Consider the following 15,614-nt stretch of genomic DNA (forward strand, 5'->3'; position numbering starts at 1 on the left):
GCAAAAACGCCTCTAAAAGAGGCGTTTTTGCAAGAAAGCCTGTCAAAACTGACAGTTTTTGTCAGATTTGGCAGGCTTTCCCCTTCCCATTTTTGCAAACAAACCGCCCCTAAATGTTTTTGTTCCTCTCCCAAGAAACCCTTCGTTTTCCGTGCTATAGGCTGGCATCTCTACGAAACTTTGATCTACAGAAACATATTTTCATCTTCTCTTATTTCTCTCTCACTCCTTTCAAACGTATTCATTTTTTTTCTCAGTCCTCAACCTTTCTCCTTCCTCCTCAAAACTAACCTCCTCTCCCTCTACCCCCTCCTCTACTGCCCTCCACCACTTCACCTCCCTTATATCCTCCGACCCAGCTCCCAACCCGGAATATCGGCCTCGGACCCCGCTCCCAACCCGAAATACCGGCCGAATAGTTTTTGTTTACGCTAGAGCAGCACGGATTCGCCAGCGACGCTCCCAAAACGTTGAAGGATAGTGATTTGTTGGTGAGTTAATTGACTAATTAAAAAAAAAGTAAAAAAGAGCATCACTTGAATAAATTATTGAATTGTGAGATCTTTTTTTGTTTGTTCTCACTTCTCAGATCATCGATGCATCGACTGCGACACGTGTCGGTGGATAGCTCCGGTAATTCATTGAATTTTTTTATGGGGGATAATATTTGATACAGTTTGGAATTTTGATACTGAAATTTGTTGCAAATTTGTGGTTTTTTTCGTTACTTTTTTAGGAGCACTTCAAGCGGGTTGATGAGAAAGCTGCGGTCACAAAGCAACCAATCTCCAGGGAGGAAAGAATTAGAGCTCTTCAGGTGATCATACATGTAATAATTAAGCTTAGCGTTATTGAGCAGCTCTCTGTACTCTGCAAGTTTTTGACATTAACTATCTAAACTCTAGCTAGTCAAGCAAATACAGTAAACTTTTGTAAGTATTTAATTGCTTGATTATTAGATAATATGAATTTTGTGGGCCTTTGTTTCTTTGAATATGTTTATAAGAAGATGGGTATAAAGGATTGTTCTGGCTACACGACTGCACAATCTCTGTAGTTGCTGGAGCAAAATGGTAGCAAGGTAATATCCCAATGACAGATGAAATCTTAACATTCCCTATCACTAATTTTAGTATTATGCTGTTTTAATTTATTAACATCCCGCACTCATAAAATTATTCAGTCTGACTCTAAAGGTGAACTTCACTAAATTATCATTTGTAACTTTAATTGTAGACATAATCTAACTCATGCTACGTTCTCAACAAACTGGTTCAAACTTCAGAAACTAGCCTTCTACATCATCATGTTATCTTCCAAATTTACTGCAAATATGATAATGTGAAACTACACCAAAATTTCTCGGGTTAGAAGTTGTTACAAATATATAATCCCGTGGTGAGAGTGCATCAGTTTCTATGTCTAAATCCTAACTCGTGTTTCTTTGACTTTCTCCAGAGATAAATATCACTATCTTAGAGAATTAATTAGGGGTTGTTTGGTTCCTGTTTTTTGCGTGGTAAAAGTGGGGAAAGCTGTCAAAAATATCAGCTTTTTGGCAGTTTTCCCCCAAAATCACCTCTTAAAAAGGTGATTTTGGGTGAAAGCTGCCAAAAAGCTGACATTTTTGGCAGCTTTCTCCTTTTTTACCATAAAAAAAAACCTATCCAAACAGCCCCTTAGCAGCCTTTTCGACAGGCTAAGAATGACAATAGTTTTTCATTGATGTCAACAGTAGTTAGCTTCACTAATACACATTAAGTCCAAAGTGATTATTAAGTATTGGTTTATAGTACTTTTATAAGTTGCTTCTTTTTTATGCGGACTTCTCCCAATATTTTATTCGTATGGTACAAATTCAAATTTTCTCAAATAACGTGAATAGGAAGAACATTCTTAGAGCATCCTTTTGGACTAGATCCCTCTCATCCTCAACCTCTCTCAACTTAAATGACAAATTGAATATGGCACAAAAACTGGATTTTATTTCTGAAATTAACCCAGAAAAAGAAACTTGGAAAAGTGATGGTAAGAGTCATAAGGTTATGAAATGCGATGAAATTCAATATTCCGAATGCAATCAACACTATTGAGCTGCTTTTACTGGATGAAAAGGTAATTTTTTCACTCTTTCATAATCTGTTCATGAGTTCAGTTATTATTTTCCTTTAATGTGAATAATTCAAGATTATACATTCATGAAATTCTCTTTTTTTATGAAACGGAGCCAAAATTCAAGCAACGATCAAGAACAAAGTGATAGATAAATTCAAATCACAATTGAATGAAAGCAACTGCTATCTGATTACGAATTTTGGTGTTAGAGAAAATATTGGAAATTATAGAGCTATTGATCACGCATATAGAATTAACTTCATCTACTCTACATTTGTTAGAGAATGCGAGAGTTCTACAATACCTTCCTATTCATTTGGATTAGTTGATTTTGGGGATATAATTGTTAATCGTATCACCTCAACTAACTTAATAGGTAAGATAAAAAGTCAAAAAAATTAAAATAAATTTACATTTTTTCTTATTGTGTTTTTTCAGTTCAATACTATTTTTTAATATATTTGACACTTTAGGGCTTTTTATTCAAATTTTTATGTTATATGACATTTTTCAGATATCATTGGGGAGCTGATTACTATTGAAAATGTAAAAGAAGTTGAGAGCAATGGAAGTAAAAGAAAAGTACTAGAGCTTGAACTCCAAGATAGCAAGTGAGTTCAAATATGTACAATATAGTTACATATTTTTTAATGTACTAGAGCTTGAACTCCAAGATAGCAAGTGAGTTCAAATATGTACAATATAGTTACATATTTTTTAATAGTAAAAGTATGTGTGTGAAGATAGCAAGTGAGTTCAAATATGTACAATATAGTTACATATTTTTTAATAGTAAAAGTATGTGTGTGCCTGTGAGTGTGTGTATATGCATTTCGTACTAATTTTTTTCTTCATGCAACAACATTAAATTGCCATACAGTTTGTGGGGTGATTATGCTGTTCAAGTTTCGCAATATGTACAGAAAGCTAATTCAGGAATTTTTATAATAGTGATTCAGCTTGTGAAGACAAAACCATACGGAGGTAAATCAAATTAGATGTATACTAATTTATCAAAAAAGATATATTTTTATTTCATAGATTATGTTTATATATTGCCAGTATCATGAATTTAAAAACTTTATTTCTTAGGTAAAATTACTATTACAAATGCCTTATATGCGTCCAAGATATTAATCAATCCCGACATACCTAAAGTTGCTGATCTAAAAAAAAGGTACATGATGAATTATCTCATTCGTTAGTTATTTACAAGTAAGTTGATATTATTTCTAATTAATTTAATTTTACTATCATAAGTCTGAAACTTGTGGAAGATTCTTAGTCTCAACGATTTAGTCAGATTCCAACTGAAAAAGCTTATTCCATCAAGGATGATTTTTTGTTATTAACTGAACGGAAGACACTTGATGAAATTCGAGATACGAGAGGTAATTATTTTTAAGAAGTGACTTTAATGTTATTGCACTGCTTATTTAAAATGTAGGATTAGTGGTAAACTAGATAACTAATCTGAAGACAATTGATAATTTTCTACCAAATTATTCATAACTTTATTTTCTTATTATTTAATAATACTCAGGTTTGCACATGTGTGACATTAGCAACTATATAGAAAATTCAAACAGATTATAATTGGTTTTACAATGCCTGCAAAAAATGTCAAAGGAAGGTAAATGTTGAAAATGCTAAATTTTGGTGTGAGAAATGTAATAAAAATGCAAGATTTGTTATCCCAAGGTACGTCAGGAAGTATGTATGTCAGTTTCTTCACTAGTTATATTTCATCATATGCTTCATGAATGGATGTCTGGATCTTCAACGTATAATTTAGATCACAGTTCTTATTGGTTTATTTTAATTTTTGAGTTTCATCAGTTACAAGGTTCAGGTTTTAGTCATTGACCATACATGTACTACATCATTTGTTCTGTTTGATCGTGAAGCTTTACAAGGTTCAGGTTTTAGTCATTGACCATACATGTACTACATCATTTGTTCTGTTTGATCGTGAAGCTAAACAATTTATTCACAAAAGTCATTGACCATACATGTACTACATCATTTGTTCTGTTTGATCGTGAAGCTAAACAATTTATTCACAAATTTGCACTACTCGAATTGAGGGAACGACTAATAAAAGTAATCACTCTGATTACTTTCTGTAAAAATTAAAAGTTTTAATTCAGTAGCTTTACTTTGCTTTTTTATATTGTTCACAAGAAGGTGATGATGATTCATTTATAGTTAGATGTGTTGGTGAAAAAGAAACTTTTGTTCAAGATTCAAGTTTTGGAATTCAATCTCAATCAAAATTGTCATGTATTTTCTGTCTCTAAAATTCAAGCTAGCTTAGATTTGAACCAGGTATATTACATTACATATTTCTTTCTTTTATAGAGCTACTTATTTATTCATTTCATATATCAATCTGCATATATAGATGAGGTTGAACAATATATATGTAATATTTTTTCCTTCTAAATCATTAGGAGTCGACAGGTCAAGAATATTTCACTAATGTAGATGAATCTTCCAAAAGGAAAGATGATCTTGATAAATGTAAGTCAATACACTTGGTATTATTTTTCTTTTTCATTTCTCATGTTTGTATTTATTTTTTATTTTATTTTTTGTGAAATGAAAGGAAATTATAGATGTCATACCATTTCTCATGTTTGTATTTATTTTTTATTTTATTTTATTGTAAAATGAAAGGAAATTATAGATGTCATACCAAAAGCATTATATGTACAACCTCCATCCAATTATAACTATTGAAAGGAAATTATAGATGTCATACCAAAAGCATTATATGTACAACCTCCATCCAATTATAACTATGATCAAAACTAATACTTATAGTAAACCAAAAGCATTATATGTACAACCTCCATCCAATTATAACTATGATCAAAACTAATACTTATAGTAACACTTCAACACCTCTCTCCATAATCAAGGGGACAACCTGACAAGGCAAAACTCTCAAATTCTTTTTTGTTGTATATTTCACAATACTTATTTTTCAAATTCTCTTTTGATATTGTTGCTTCTTTCACCTTTATCAACTTTGTATTTTTATTATTGTTCTCTTGATTCTTCACATTAACAGTGCAAAAATCTTTTGTTTATATCTTATTAGTATTCTAACTAAATAGATAAATAAACATGCCTTTAATTTCCCAAAATGTGTTGAATATATTTTTAATGTTTTATTTCTGGCTTGTATTCTATCTGTCAATGACTCATTATCAATCCCGTGAAGCTTCTAATTAACTTTTGACACTTTGCATAAAAAACTTCCACCACATTCTCCTTGATGTACACATTAAAAAAATTAAATACTTAATTGAACCATGCATTCACTTGATCATGAAAAATTTAACCATAGATTAATTGAAAGAAGTAACTAGCTTAATTACTAAAATTCACCGCGAAGATTTCTGATTATAGGTTGTCATAGTAATCCTTCTTAATGTAATACCAAATCCTTTAATATCTTTTTGAGTAATATCTTTTGTCGTTACAACTTTCATCATTATCACTTTGGATTGCCTATTTCTTTTCCTTTTGATATTGATTTCTTTATTCTTCACATTAATTATACACCAATGTTTTCCTGCTAACTCATTAACATGCTAACTATTATGTTATACTTAAACACAAGGCTCCCTATCAATCATTGGTGCTAATGAATTTGAAATTTGTTCCTCGGATAATATTACTCATTGCAAGAGAAATTTGTTGAAATATGATATCGAGCACAAATTTGTTGAAATTATGATATGGAGCACTTTTGGATTCATGATTGAAAAAGAAAATTAAAGATTCTACAGAGAGTTCAGACTCCTTTTTGATAAATCTATATCTGATTCATGATGTCTGAAACTTATATTTAATATTCTGGTCTAAAACCTTATTTAATAAATTTTGGATGCACTACATATTTTTTTGATGATTTTGCGTTGAGAAACCTAACTACTTGATATTTTTATAATAGATATTTTGTTTATCAATAGATTGATAATTATTATCTTGATTCATAGATATATACACTTGATTCATAGATATATACACTTGACATGTATCTCTAGATGCTTTAAATATTTCGTTTGGAACTAGACTTTATGTTACATACTAATTACTTGGTATAACAAAATATTATAACATTAATCATAACATGAAACATTTTACCTATTTTGTTATGATAATAGAAAAATTATATTTTAATTCTTTTTTACAGTTTAATAATAAATCAAACATATATAGCTTAAGTTGTATCATTTCTGACTACTTGTATATTATTACTGTTTTATTTTATATTATTTTGCTATATCAATTTTTGTATATTAAATAAATCCATACATCGTACGGACCTGAAACTAGTATACATAATCTGTTTTTCCTCATTATTAAATATTAATAATTTGTTTTTCCTCATATTATTAAATATTAATAATTAATGTGTCTAGTAATCTGAAATGATTTGAGACGAGTACATATCGTAGTCTGAAAAATCAAATGTAGAAATAGCACGTTAGTCAAAAAAATTACAGTTTTACCAGCAAAGGACATACCTTAAGGACATCATGGGAATCAAAAAGTAAATAAAAAAAAAGTAAACAGCGACCTACGCAACATGAGCGAATCCCTTGCAATATCACTTTAATAATCATGAAGAAACACAAATAATTCATTTAGGGAGAAATTTTTAAAACAGCCCTTTTTTCAATTTTATTGGGCAAAATCGACCGTCTCACAAATTAATTAGCAAAACCGACCGCAAAGGGTCGTTTTTGCAATTACGGAACTGCACGGGACTAGCAGTCCCGTGCAGTCCGCCTAACCCACCGGCTCCCTTTCTTTTCGTCATTCTTTCGTTCTGTCTTTCGTTCATTCCTCTCGTGACCACTCTCCCCCGAAGAAAAAAAAACCCTCGACTCGTCGACCCCCGCCGCCGACCACCGCCGCCGACCACCGCCATTTGCACGTGACCATCCGTCGCTCTCGTGACCGATCACCGCCGCCGACCACCGCCATTTGCACGGGCTAGGGTTTTTTTCGTTCATTCCTCTCGTGACCAGTCCACCGCTCTCGTGACAGCCCTCCGACCTCGTCGCGCCGCCGACACCATCGACCCCCACCAAACCCCCATCCTCGGGTGTGTTTTTCTTTTTAATTTTGCTGTTAATTTTTGAGAGGGATATTCATCAAATTTTGCTAGAATTGAGTGAATAGTGTGATTTGGGAGTTAGGGTTTAGTTTAGTAATTATTTACATATGAGAGGGTTTAGCAATTATTTTTAAGAGGGATATTCATCAAATTTTGCTAGAATTGGGGGAATAATGTTTTGGCTGTTAATTTTGCTAGAATTGGGTAGGATTAGTTTTTATTTTGTGCAATAGGATGAATAATGTGATTTGGGAGTTAGGGTTTAGTAATTATTTACATATGATGAATAATAATTAGGGGTTTAGCCATTATTTGGGATTTATTCAGATACTAATAGATTATTTGCATATGATGGACTGTGTATTTTCAGTTTCGATGACGAACTTCATATCCATTATTTGTTTCTTTAATGGGAGCCTCGGTGTCGGAGTGAATAATTTGCCGGTGTATGATGGAGGTTCTCGAAAAATGTTCATGCTATCTAAGTCGTGTAATTTTGATGGAATGACTAGGGAAATACACAGAGTTACTAAAATTAAGAAAGAAGAATATACAATTAGGGTGTTCTTCAACTGTCCGATAAATGAGAGTAGAACTATTGCCGTGGAGATTACCGAAGATGAGGAATTGAATGACATGAAACAATTAGTCGAGAAGCAAGCGTCAATTGAGTTGTTTATTGAGAAGTATCCGATTCAGGAATTTGCCCAAGTTTCACGACCTCAAGGAGAGTTTTCTCGGATGCTTGACTTAGACAACGAGTCGATTGGTTTTATGACATCTCCAAGTCAAGAGCCATGGTCTCAACCATAACATTTAAGTGAGTATTCTATCGGTGGGACGTCAACTAATATATTTAACGACGCTTCAGGTCATGTTACGGGTTACCCACCAGTCGGAGCAATTATAGAAGATGAAGCAGATGATGATTCAGATCATATTGAAGAAGATGAAGTGCAAATTGATAGCATGCATGTGGCAGCTGGAATCGATGATGACACCCGTTGGATGGAGCAATTTAACGTTAACAATGATTATGTGGAAGCTGAAGATCCGTTGCCCGACGAGTTTCATAATGAGGATTGGATAAATACTTCTCAAGCTGGATTTGTTGATGTTGGGCCAAGCTGGATAAATACTTCACTTTTAAAAAAGGGGATCTATTCGAGAGCAAGGAGGCACTGATCTTTGCAATCCGAGAATGGTCCATCAAGAATCGGGTCAAATTCAAGCCGGTAAAAACTAATGCAACAAACTACAATGTGAAATGCTTCTTTAACGATAAGAATGAAGTAGAGAACGCAAATGAGCAAGATGAGAGAAATAAAAAATGTCCTTGGTTGCTAAATGCCGCTGTGAGAAAATCATCAAATGGGCAATTTGTAATATTTAGATATTGCGGACTTCACACATGTTGCAACCCGTCGGTGGATGTCGATGATTATTCTGCATCTTCTTCTTATATATGTAAGCTAATTATGCTTGAAGTTAGAGCTGAACTTGATCTGAATGCAGGTCAGATATTTCAGAGGGTATATGACATGCGGGGGATTAAGATATCTAAATATAAGGCATATGATACAAGGAGGAAAGCGTTGTCTAAAATTTTTGAAGATTGGGAAAAATCATATGAATTACTTCCACAGTATCTTGAAGCTATCAAACGAAATAATCCGGGTACTGAATACGAAATATTATCCGAAGAGATTGCACCGGGTATGAAGAGGTTCACTCGCGTGTTTTGGGCATTTGGTCCTGCTATTAAGGGCTTCACTTTTTGTTGTCCGCTATTGAGCATTGATGATACATATTTATATGAAAAGTACAAAGACGTGCTTCTTGTAGAGACCGGTGTAGATGCAAATGGCGGGTTATTTCCTCTAGCATTTGCAGTCGTGGAGGTGGAGGATACGTCTAGTTGGAAGTGATTCTTTGAACTTATATACAAGTAGATTCCAAGTGTCCGTGCGCCAAGAATAATTACCTTTATTTCGGATAAGATGAAAGGAATTATAAGGGCGTTACATGAGGGTTTTAGTGCACCACATCACCATCGATATTGTTTAAGGCATATAAGAGATAATTTCAAGAAAAAACACGGTGAGATTAATTTGTAAAATCTTTTGTGGCAAGCCGGGTGTGCGACCGACACATTAGTGTATGAACATTGCAGGGAGAAAATCAAGTCTTTGTCATTAGATGCACATAATTGGATTGAAAATAACTTGAAACCCCAATTCGAGCATCGGTGGGCATGTAAGGATGAGGGTGTGCGGTTTTGCATGATGACGACTAATTGCTCCGAGAGCTTTAACGGCGTTCTTAAAGGAGCACGAGCTATGCCAATACAATCTTTAGTTGCGAGAACATTCTATAGACTAAACGCATACTTCAACAAAAGGCGTGGTGATGGCATAGACTGGACAACACGTTACACACCAAAAAATGAGTCCATTTTGCATAGAAGAATTGAGGCAGCAAGATCATGTCAAATTACTGTATTCAACGACAACGAATGGCAGGTACAAGATTGTGACGGTATCTACACCGTTAAACTATTTGATGTTGATTGCACTTGCACATGTAACATACCACAACTCCAAAAAATACCCTGTGCACATGTGCTTGCGGCTTCTTCTAATCAGCCGGGAGGTGCTAGAATTCCCAGAAATCGGTATTGCTCGCCTTGGTATTCAACAGCTCACTATCAAAAGACATATAGTGAGAGTTTTCATCCACCTGATGATAGTCGGTATTGGCCTGAATATAATGGACCACGTATAATTCCACCTCAGTACCGGAGACAAGCAGGTCGACCACGATCTGTGCGAATTAGGGGAACCATGGATCAAGGGCGAGAAGGAGTGGTCAAGCACAAAAAATGTAGTCTTTGCAAACAACCGGGACATACTCGACCTCGTTGTCCATCTAGACACAATAGATAGCAACTAATTGGTAATTTATATCATTTTTTTATTTTTATATACTTTAATAAAGAAACTGAATTACTATATGATTGATTATTGACATGTGTATAATTGTATGTGCATATTTGTACACCATGGATCCTGGGCCGGTTAGTGATGAGGTCTTATATGACCAGGCTCAGCATCGTTCACATATTATATCCTGTACAGAGGTAATTCAGTTACTTTATAATTGCAATATTTGCATTTACATAATATTACATTCTTATACTATCATTTGCTGTACAGAGAGGTCCGAGTATCGTTATGGTTGATCATAACCTCAGCCATAGCCGTTGGCGGTTAGAGGATGAGCGTATCATAACAGCTGTGGGACGGGCCGGCTTCTTGACTTGTTCAAAGATTCGTTGGATAAAGCTCGATTGGCCCCTACTGATCGCGTTGATGGATAGATGGAGACCTGAGACCAATACTTTCCACTTTCGGATGGGCGAGGCTACCATTACTCTACAAGATGTAGCCGTGATACTCGGTCTCCGTATAGATGGTCCGTGCATTACCGGCACTGATAGTGATGTATGGCCTCGAAGATGTGAGGAGTTGTTAGGTGTAGCTCCAGAGACTATGCCTCGAGGAACTATTAAGTTGAAGTGGTTGAGATAGACCTTATCAGTACCGTTGTCTGTTGATGCCCCACAAATTTTGGTTGACCAACATGCACGTGCATACATTATGCACATGATTGGTACTATATTATTTCCATATTCAAGTAAAGATAAAGTGCATGCGAGGTATGTGTATTTATAATATGAATTTGTTTTTCATTGAATTAGCTTATTTTAATAAATTGGAATATTATGAATATGCTAGGTGGTTACCACTCCTCGAGGACTTGGACGTATGTGGTACAAAATCGTGGGGTAGTGCCGTTTTGGTGTATTTATATAGAGAGATGTCAAAAGTGACACTTATGCAAAACAGTGAGCTTAAAGGATGTCTAAGCTTATTGCAAGTATGGACATGGGAGAGACTTCATTTGAAGCCGAGACTATGCACACATTTACAATTAGATGGACAAATTCCACTGGGATGCGGGTATTGTATTTTTTATGTAGCGAATATAATTGTAGTTATCGTTGTGTTACTAAATGTATGACAAACATTTTTTTGTAGATGGAATGTCAAAAAATGCTATGACGAGACCCCGGCTAGACAATTGGATTTCTACCGGAATGAGCTTGACCGTATGAAGATTTTTCAGGTAATTCTCACCGAAAAACATGCGCTTTTTCTTCTACATACTGAAACCCAATTCTGATATGCAACTGCATTAAATTATTGTAGATGGAATGGGAGCCCTACACCCAATTTCTACCTCAGCTACCCCCAATATGCACAGAATACCAAGTTGTATGGAGAGCTAGAGTTTCTCTTATATGTTTGGAGATAGTAGAAATGCATGTACCGGACCGCATGCTTCGACAATATGGTCGTGCACAACATGTTTCGCAGTTTGTTGAAAAGATAGAGAGGAAGGCAAAAAAAAGAGGCCAACAAATAAACTGGATGATCGTGCATCAAGCTTTTATACACAAATGGAATGATAGGCATTTTTGTATTATCAACCAAATTGAACCAACTCCTCGAGAATCAGATTACTACACTTGGTATTGGGACATAACCCGAAGATGGATACTTCATTCGACCACAATACCGATTGAGTCGCAAAGAGGATATGTGCCCCGAGGTATAGATGAGAGAGAATTAATAAGTATTTTCATATTTTGTTTATTGGTACTTTATGTGTTGAAAAATTTGCAGGTATCAGCAATAGATGAAGTTCAAACTCTTGCAAATCGTGGCTTGGAATTAGCTCGAGCAGGTACGATAAAATTAAATCTCAAATTTAATATGAAATTTTGTTTTTGAACTATCTATCGCAGGTAGAAATCCCGAAGCACATGAACATGTATCAATATATCAGGCTATAATACAGAGGCTTCAACAAGCCTTACACCAAACTCACGAAGATCGTCATGATGGACGGGAGGTAACGCCATTCGTATATACACGACAACAGCGACAAAGTCGAGGACGACGCAAAAATGACGATGAAGCTGGACCTTCCCAACGTGTCGACGATGGAGCTGGACCGTCACAACCACAAACACAACCGGCACACGAACTCATCGAAGGGCGATATGGAGGACGACGAAGACAAATGAGGAGGAGGAGAGTTCTTGGATGTATGTAAACTACAGGTTATATACAAGACAAAGGAGGAGGAGTGGTATTTTTAGATTTGTAGTAGATAATATCGAGTGATATGTTTGATTTCTAAGTGGATTTGTGGTGTTATTATGTTGAATTTGTTAGTGGGAGTTTGTGGTGTGATGTGATTTGTTTGATTTGAAATGAGTATGTGGTGAAATCAGTATGTAATTTGTTAGTGGGAGTTTGTGTGAATGTATGCGCAAGGACTACATGAAATGCAGTGGTGAAATGAGTATGTGACTTGTTAGAGGAAGTTTGTGTTTTGTTAGAGAAAGTTTGTGTTGATGTATGCACAGGAACTACTTGAAATGCAGACAAAATTGCGCAAAAATGTGCACAGCGAGTTCAACAAACGGCTACCCTCTCTGCTTAAAAGTCGGGACTGCTGGAACACCAAGTGCACGAAACTACTAGTCCCGTGCACTTGGTGTTCAGCTGCCCTCTCTGTTTAAAAGTCGGGACTAGCAGTCCCGACTTTTAAACAGAGAGGGCAGCTGAACACCAAGTGCACGGGACTAGCAGTCCCGTGCACTTCGCAAAAGACCCTCCGCTGCAAAACCGACCCTTTTCTTCTGAAAAGGATCGGTTTTGCTAATATTTTTCAGTTTAGGTCGATTTTGCCTATAAATTTTTAAAAATGGTTGGTTTTAAAAATTTCTCCTTCATTTAGACATGCTGAAACATTTTTGCTTTCCTACCCAACATTTGATCGACATTTTCTATCAAAGCAATATTACCCAATACATTTCATCTTATATATTACAGATTTAATCATGAAAGTATTCAAATGTAGTGCTGTTATTTAACTCCAAGCTCGTGAAATACAAGAGAAGAAGCTGATGACAACACCAAACTATCCGAGTTGATTCAGCCTCCATGCAAATTTAGTTAATTTTCGCACGAGGATAGTTAAAACTCAGAAATATAATGAAAATAAATCAATAAATGTATATGAATAAAAAGGACATAAAAATTAAAAAAAGGTAAATGTATTTGAATAAAAAACACATAAAAATAAATAAATAAACAAATGCATATGAATAAATAGCACATGAAAATAAAATATATTCAAAGCCTCAGTATGTCAGTTGATGTCATAATTCCCAAGTAGGTTCTCCCTTTTCAGGGTCTTGGTTTCCATTTTGCAGACAATATCATCATAGGCAACAATTTTTCGAAAATATTTTTGGTAAAATAAACTATTAAAAATTAAGATTGACATTTTTGCCTCAGTAATGACCAGAATATCATTTGAATGCAGGAGCTCCAAGTAGGTTCTCCCCGTAAAACAGGGTCTTGAAGCTATCTACACCTAAAAAATTGGTCCTTTCGTCATTAGCAATATAAATTTTGGGTATTAGCCTAATATACTCTTCAAAAACATCATAATTGCAGAGCAACAGTCTTCTATTCTTCGAGGAATTTAACAAATACAGGGGGTAAGTCGCAAATTTGGGAATAAACAACATATTTTCAGATTACGTTAAACAAGTAAACCAAATATTACGAATAATATGACCCAATAAAGGCTCAGAAAAATATCAGCGTTCTCAATCATGAATTATCTGAAGCAGAACTGGCGTTAGCTGTTATTTTTCTCATCACGGCCAATAAAAATGTTATGAAATTAAACTAATAATAAATGTTTTGGTCACGAGAATGCTAGCTCATATCAAGAAATTCAACCATTTTTTTCATCCTTTTGCTTCATAGACCAAGTCTCAGAAGCGCGGATAAGTTGTAATCATAGCTAACATAGCAATCAAACCAAAATAATTTCAAGAGTTTTAAGTTGAAAGTTGACAAATATGGCGAGAGATTTTAGAGGCAAAACCGTGAGAAATTACGAATAAGCCCCCACGTTAGCCCCCGCCGAGTTCAATCTCTGCCTCCATGACTGAGCTCTTTGGGGTATTGAAATCCTCCAAAAGCCAAAGGTGAGGAGAGGCAAAATACGACAAATATAGAAAGTTATGCAAATATTCATCTAAGCCCCAAACAAATTTTGAGATATAGCCGTCACTTTGACACAATACTGAAAGATTGTAAATCAAGATCAGAACTGCAACACTGGACGACACTTGATCTAGCACGAGCATTGGGGCTTTGATCTTCATGAGTGATTTCAGAGAAGCCCGGGGTGCAACGTGCGAATATCAATAAGACTTAACCACGCTCTTGAAATTGGGGGTGTAGTATGAAATGAAAATTTGAAGGAGGAAAAAAAAATATCATGAGCCTTACTTTGGTAAATCGCCGCCATGGCCAGAAATCCTAGAGGAAGAGAGGCAAGATCCGGAGAGCACCTTATTTATAGATGCCTGATGAAGCCCTAGCCCCAATTTAGTAAAACTCGAAAGTCGATCCAACGGTTAATATCTTACGATCTAGACATTTGCTTTGATCCGGTTCAATTATCAAATCTGCCAATGAATAAAGCGAAAATTTCAAAAAAAAAAACTCTTTAACTTATGTGAGGAATTTTATGCAAAGCCCCTGTGTACTTTTGCGAATTGAAGGGTTTGATAAAATTCTCCTGAACTTTGGAAAATTGTTATTGAAAGGTTTAAGTGATAACACTTACATAAAAAATTTCATAGTTTAGCGATCAAAATTCCATTTTAACAAATAAAAATTATTATAATATTTCCTCATAGCATTTTTGCCTTATTATTTTAACTTCCAATGATAATTCTAAAGTCTTAGGCAGGTTTTGTAAAACTTCTAGTGTAAGAGAATTTGCTGTAATTTATAAAGTTGAGGTGTTTTTTTAAGTAAATCACTCACCGCTAAAGATTTTATAAAATTTACTCAAAAAATCAAGGTATCAAAGGCTTTTGCCCCTTTGAAACATAAAAATTTGGGAAAATGTATCAAAGAAATGGTTTTTTGGGAAATCCCTATAAATTCTTTAAGTTACACCAAAAAATACTCTTAGTTTAAATTCAATTTTCAATCCAAAAAAGCAGCAAAAATTTATTCTTTTACCTTTTTGCGTTGTCCATTGTTTGCAATCGTCCTTGACTGATCATTGGCAGACCTTTACCCACTAAAACCGATGTTGTTAACACTCCCACTATAACACACGCTCCACCGTGTGTTTGGCTTCGCACTGTAGCATATAGGGGTGGGGGGGGGGGGGGGGGTTTAGTTGAGTTTGA

General features: G+C 34.9%; 1 protein-coding gene and 1 long non-coding RNA gene across 2 annotated transcripts; both read left to right on the forward strand.

Moving 5' to 3' along the window:
* LOC109819441 lies at window positions 301-825 on the forward strand. Its single transcript, XR_002241537.1, has 3 exons — window positions 301-491; window positions 590-633; window positions 737-825. It is a non-coding gene; the product is annotated as an uncharacterized LOC109819441 (long non-coding RNA).
* Window positions 10,305-11,032, forward strand: LOC109820718 (protein MAIN-LIKE 2-like). Its single transcript, XM_020386914.1, has 2 exons — window positions 10,305-10,391; window positions 10,468-11,032. Exons 1-2 carry the CDS (start codon window positions 10,314-10,316, stop codon window positions 10,840-10,842), a joined length of 453 nt encoding a protein of 150 aa, XP_020242503.1. The 5' UTR covers window positions 10,305-10,313; the 3' UTR covers window positions 10,843-11,032.

The sequence above is a fragment of the Asparagus officinalis genome, chromosome 8 (assembly GCF_001876935.1).
Source record: "Asparagus officinalis chromosome 8, Aspof.V1, whole genome shotgun sequence".
Lineage (NCBI taxonomy): Eukaryota > Viridiplantae > Streptophyta > Magnoliopsida > Asparagales > Asparagaceae > Asparagus > Asparagus officinalis.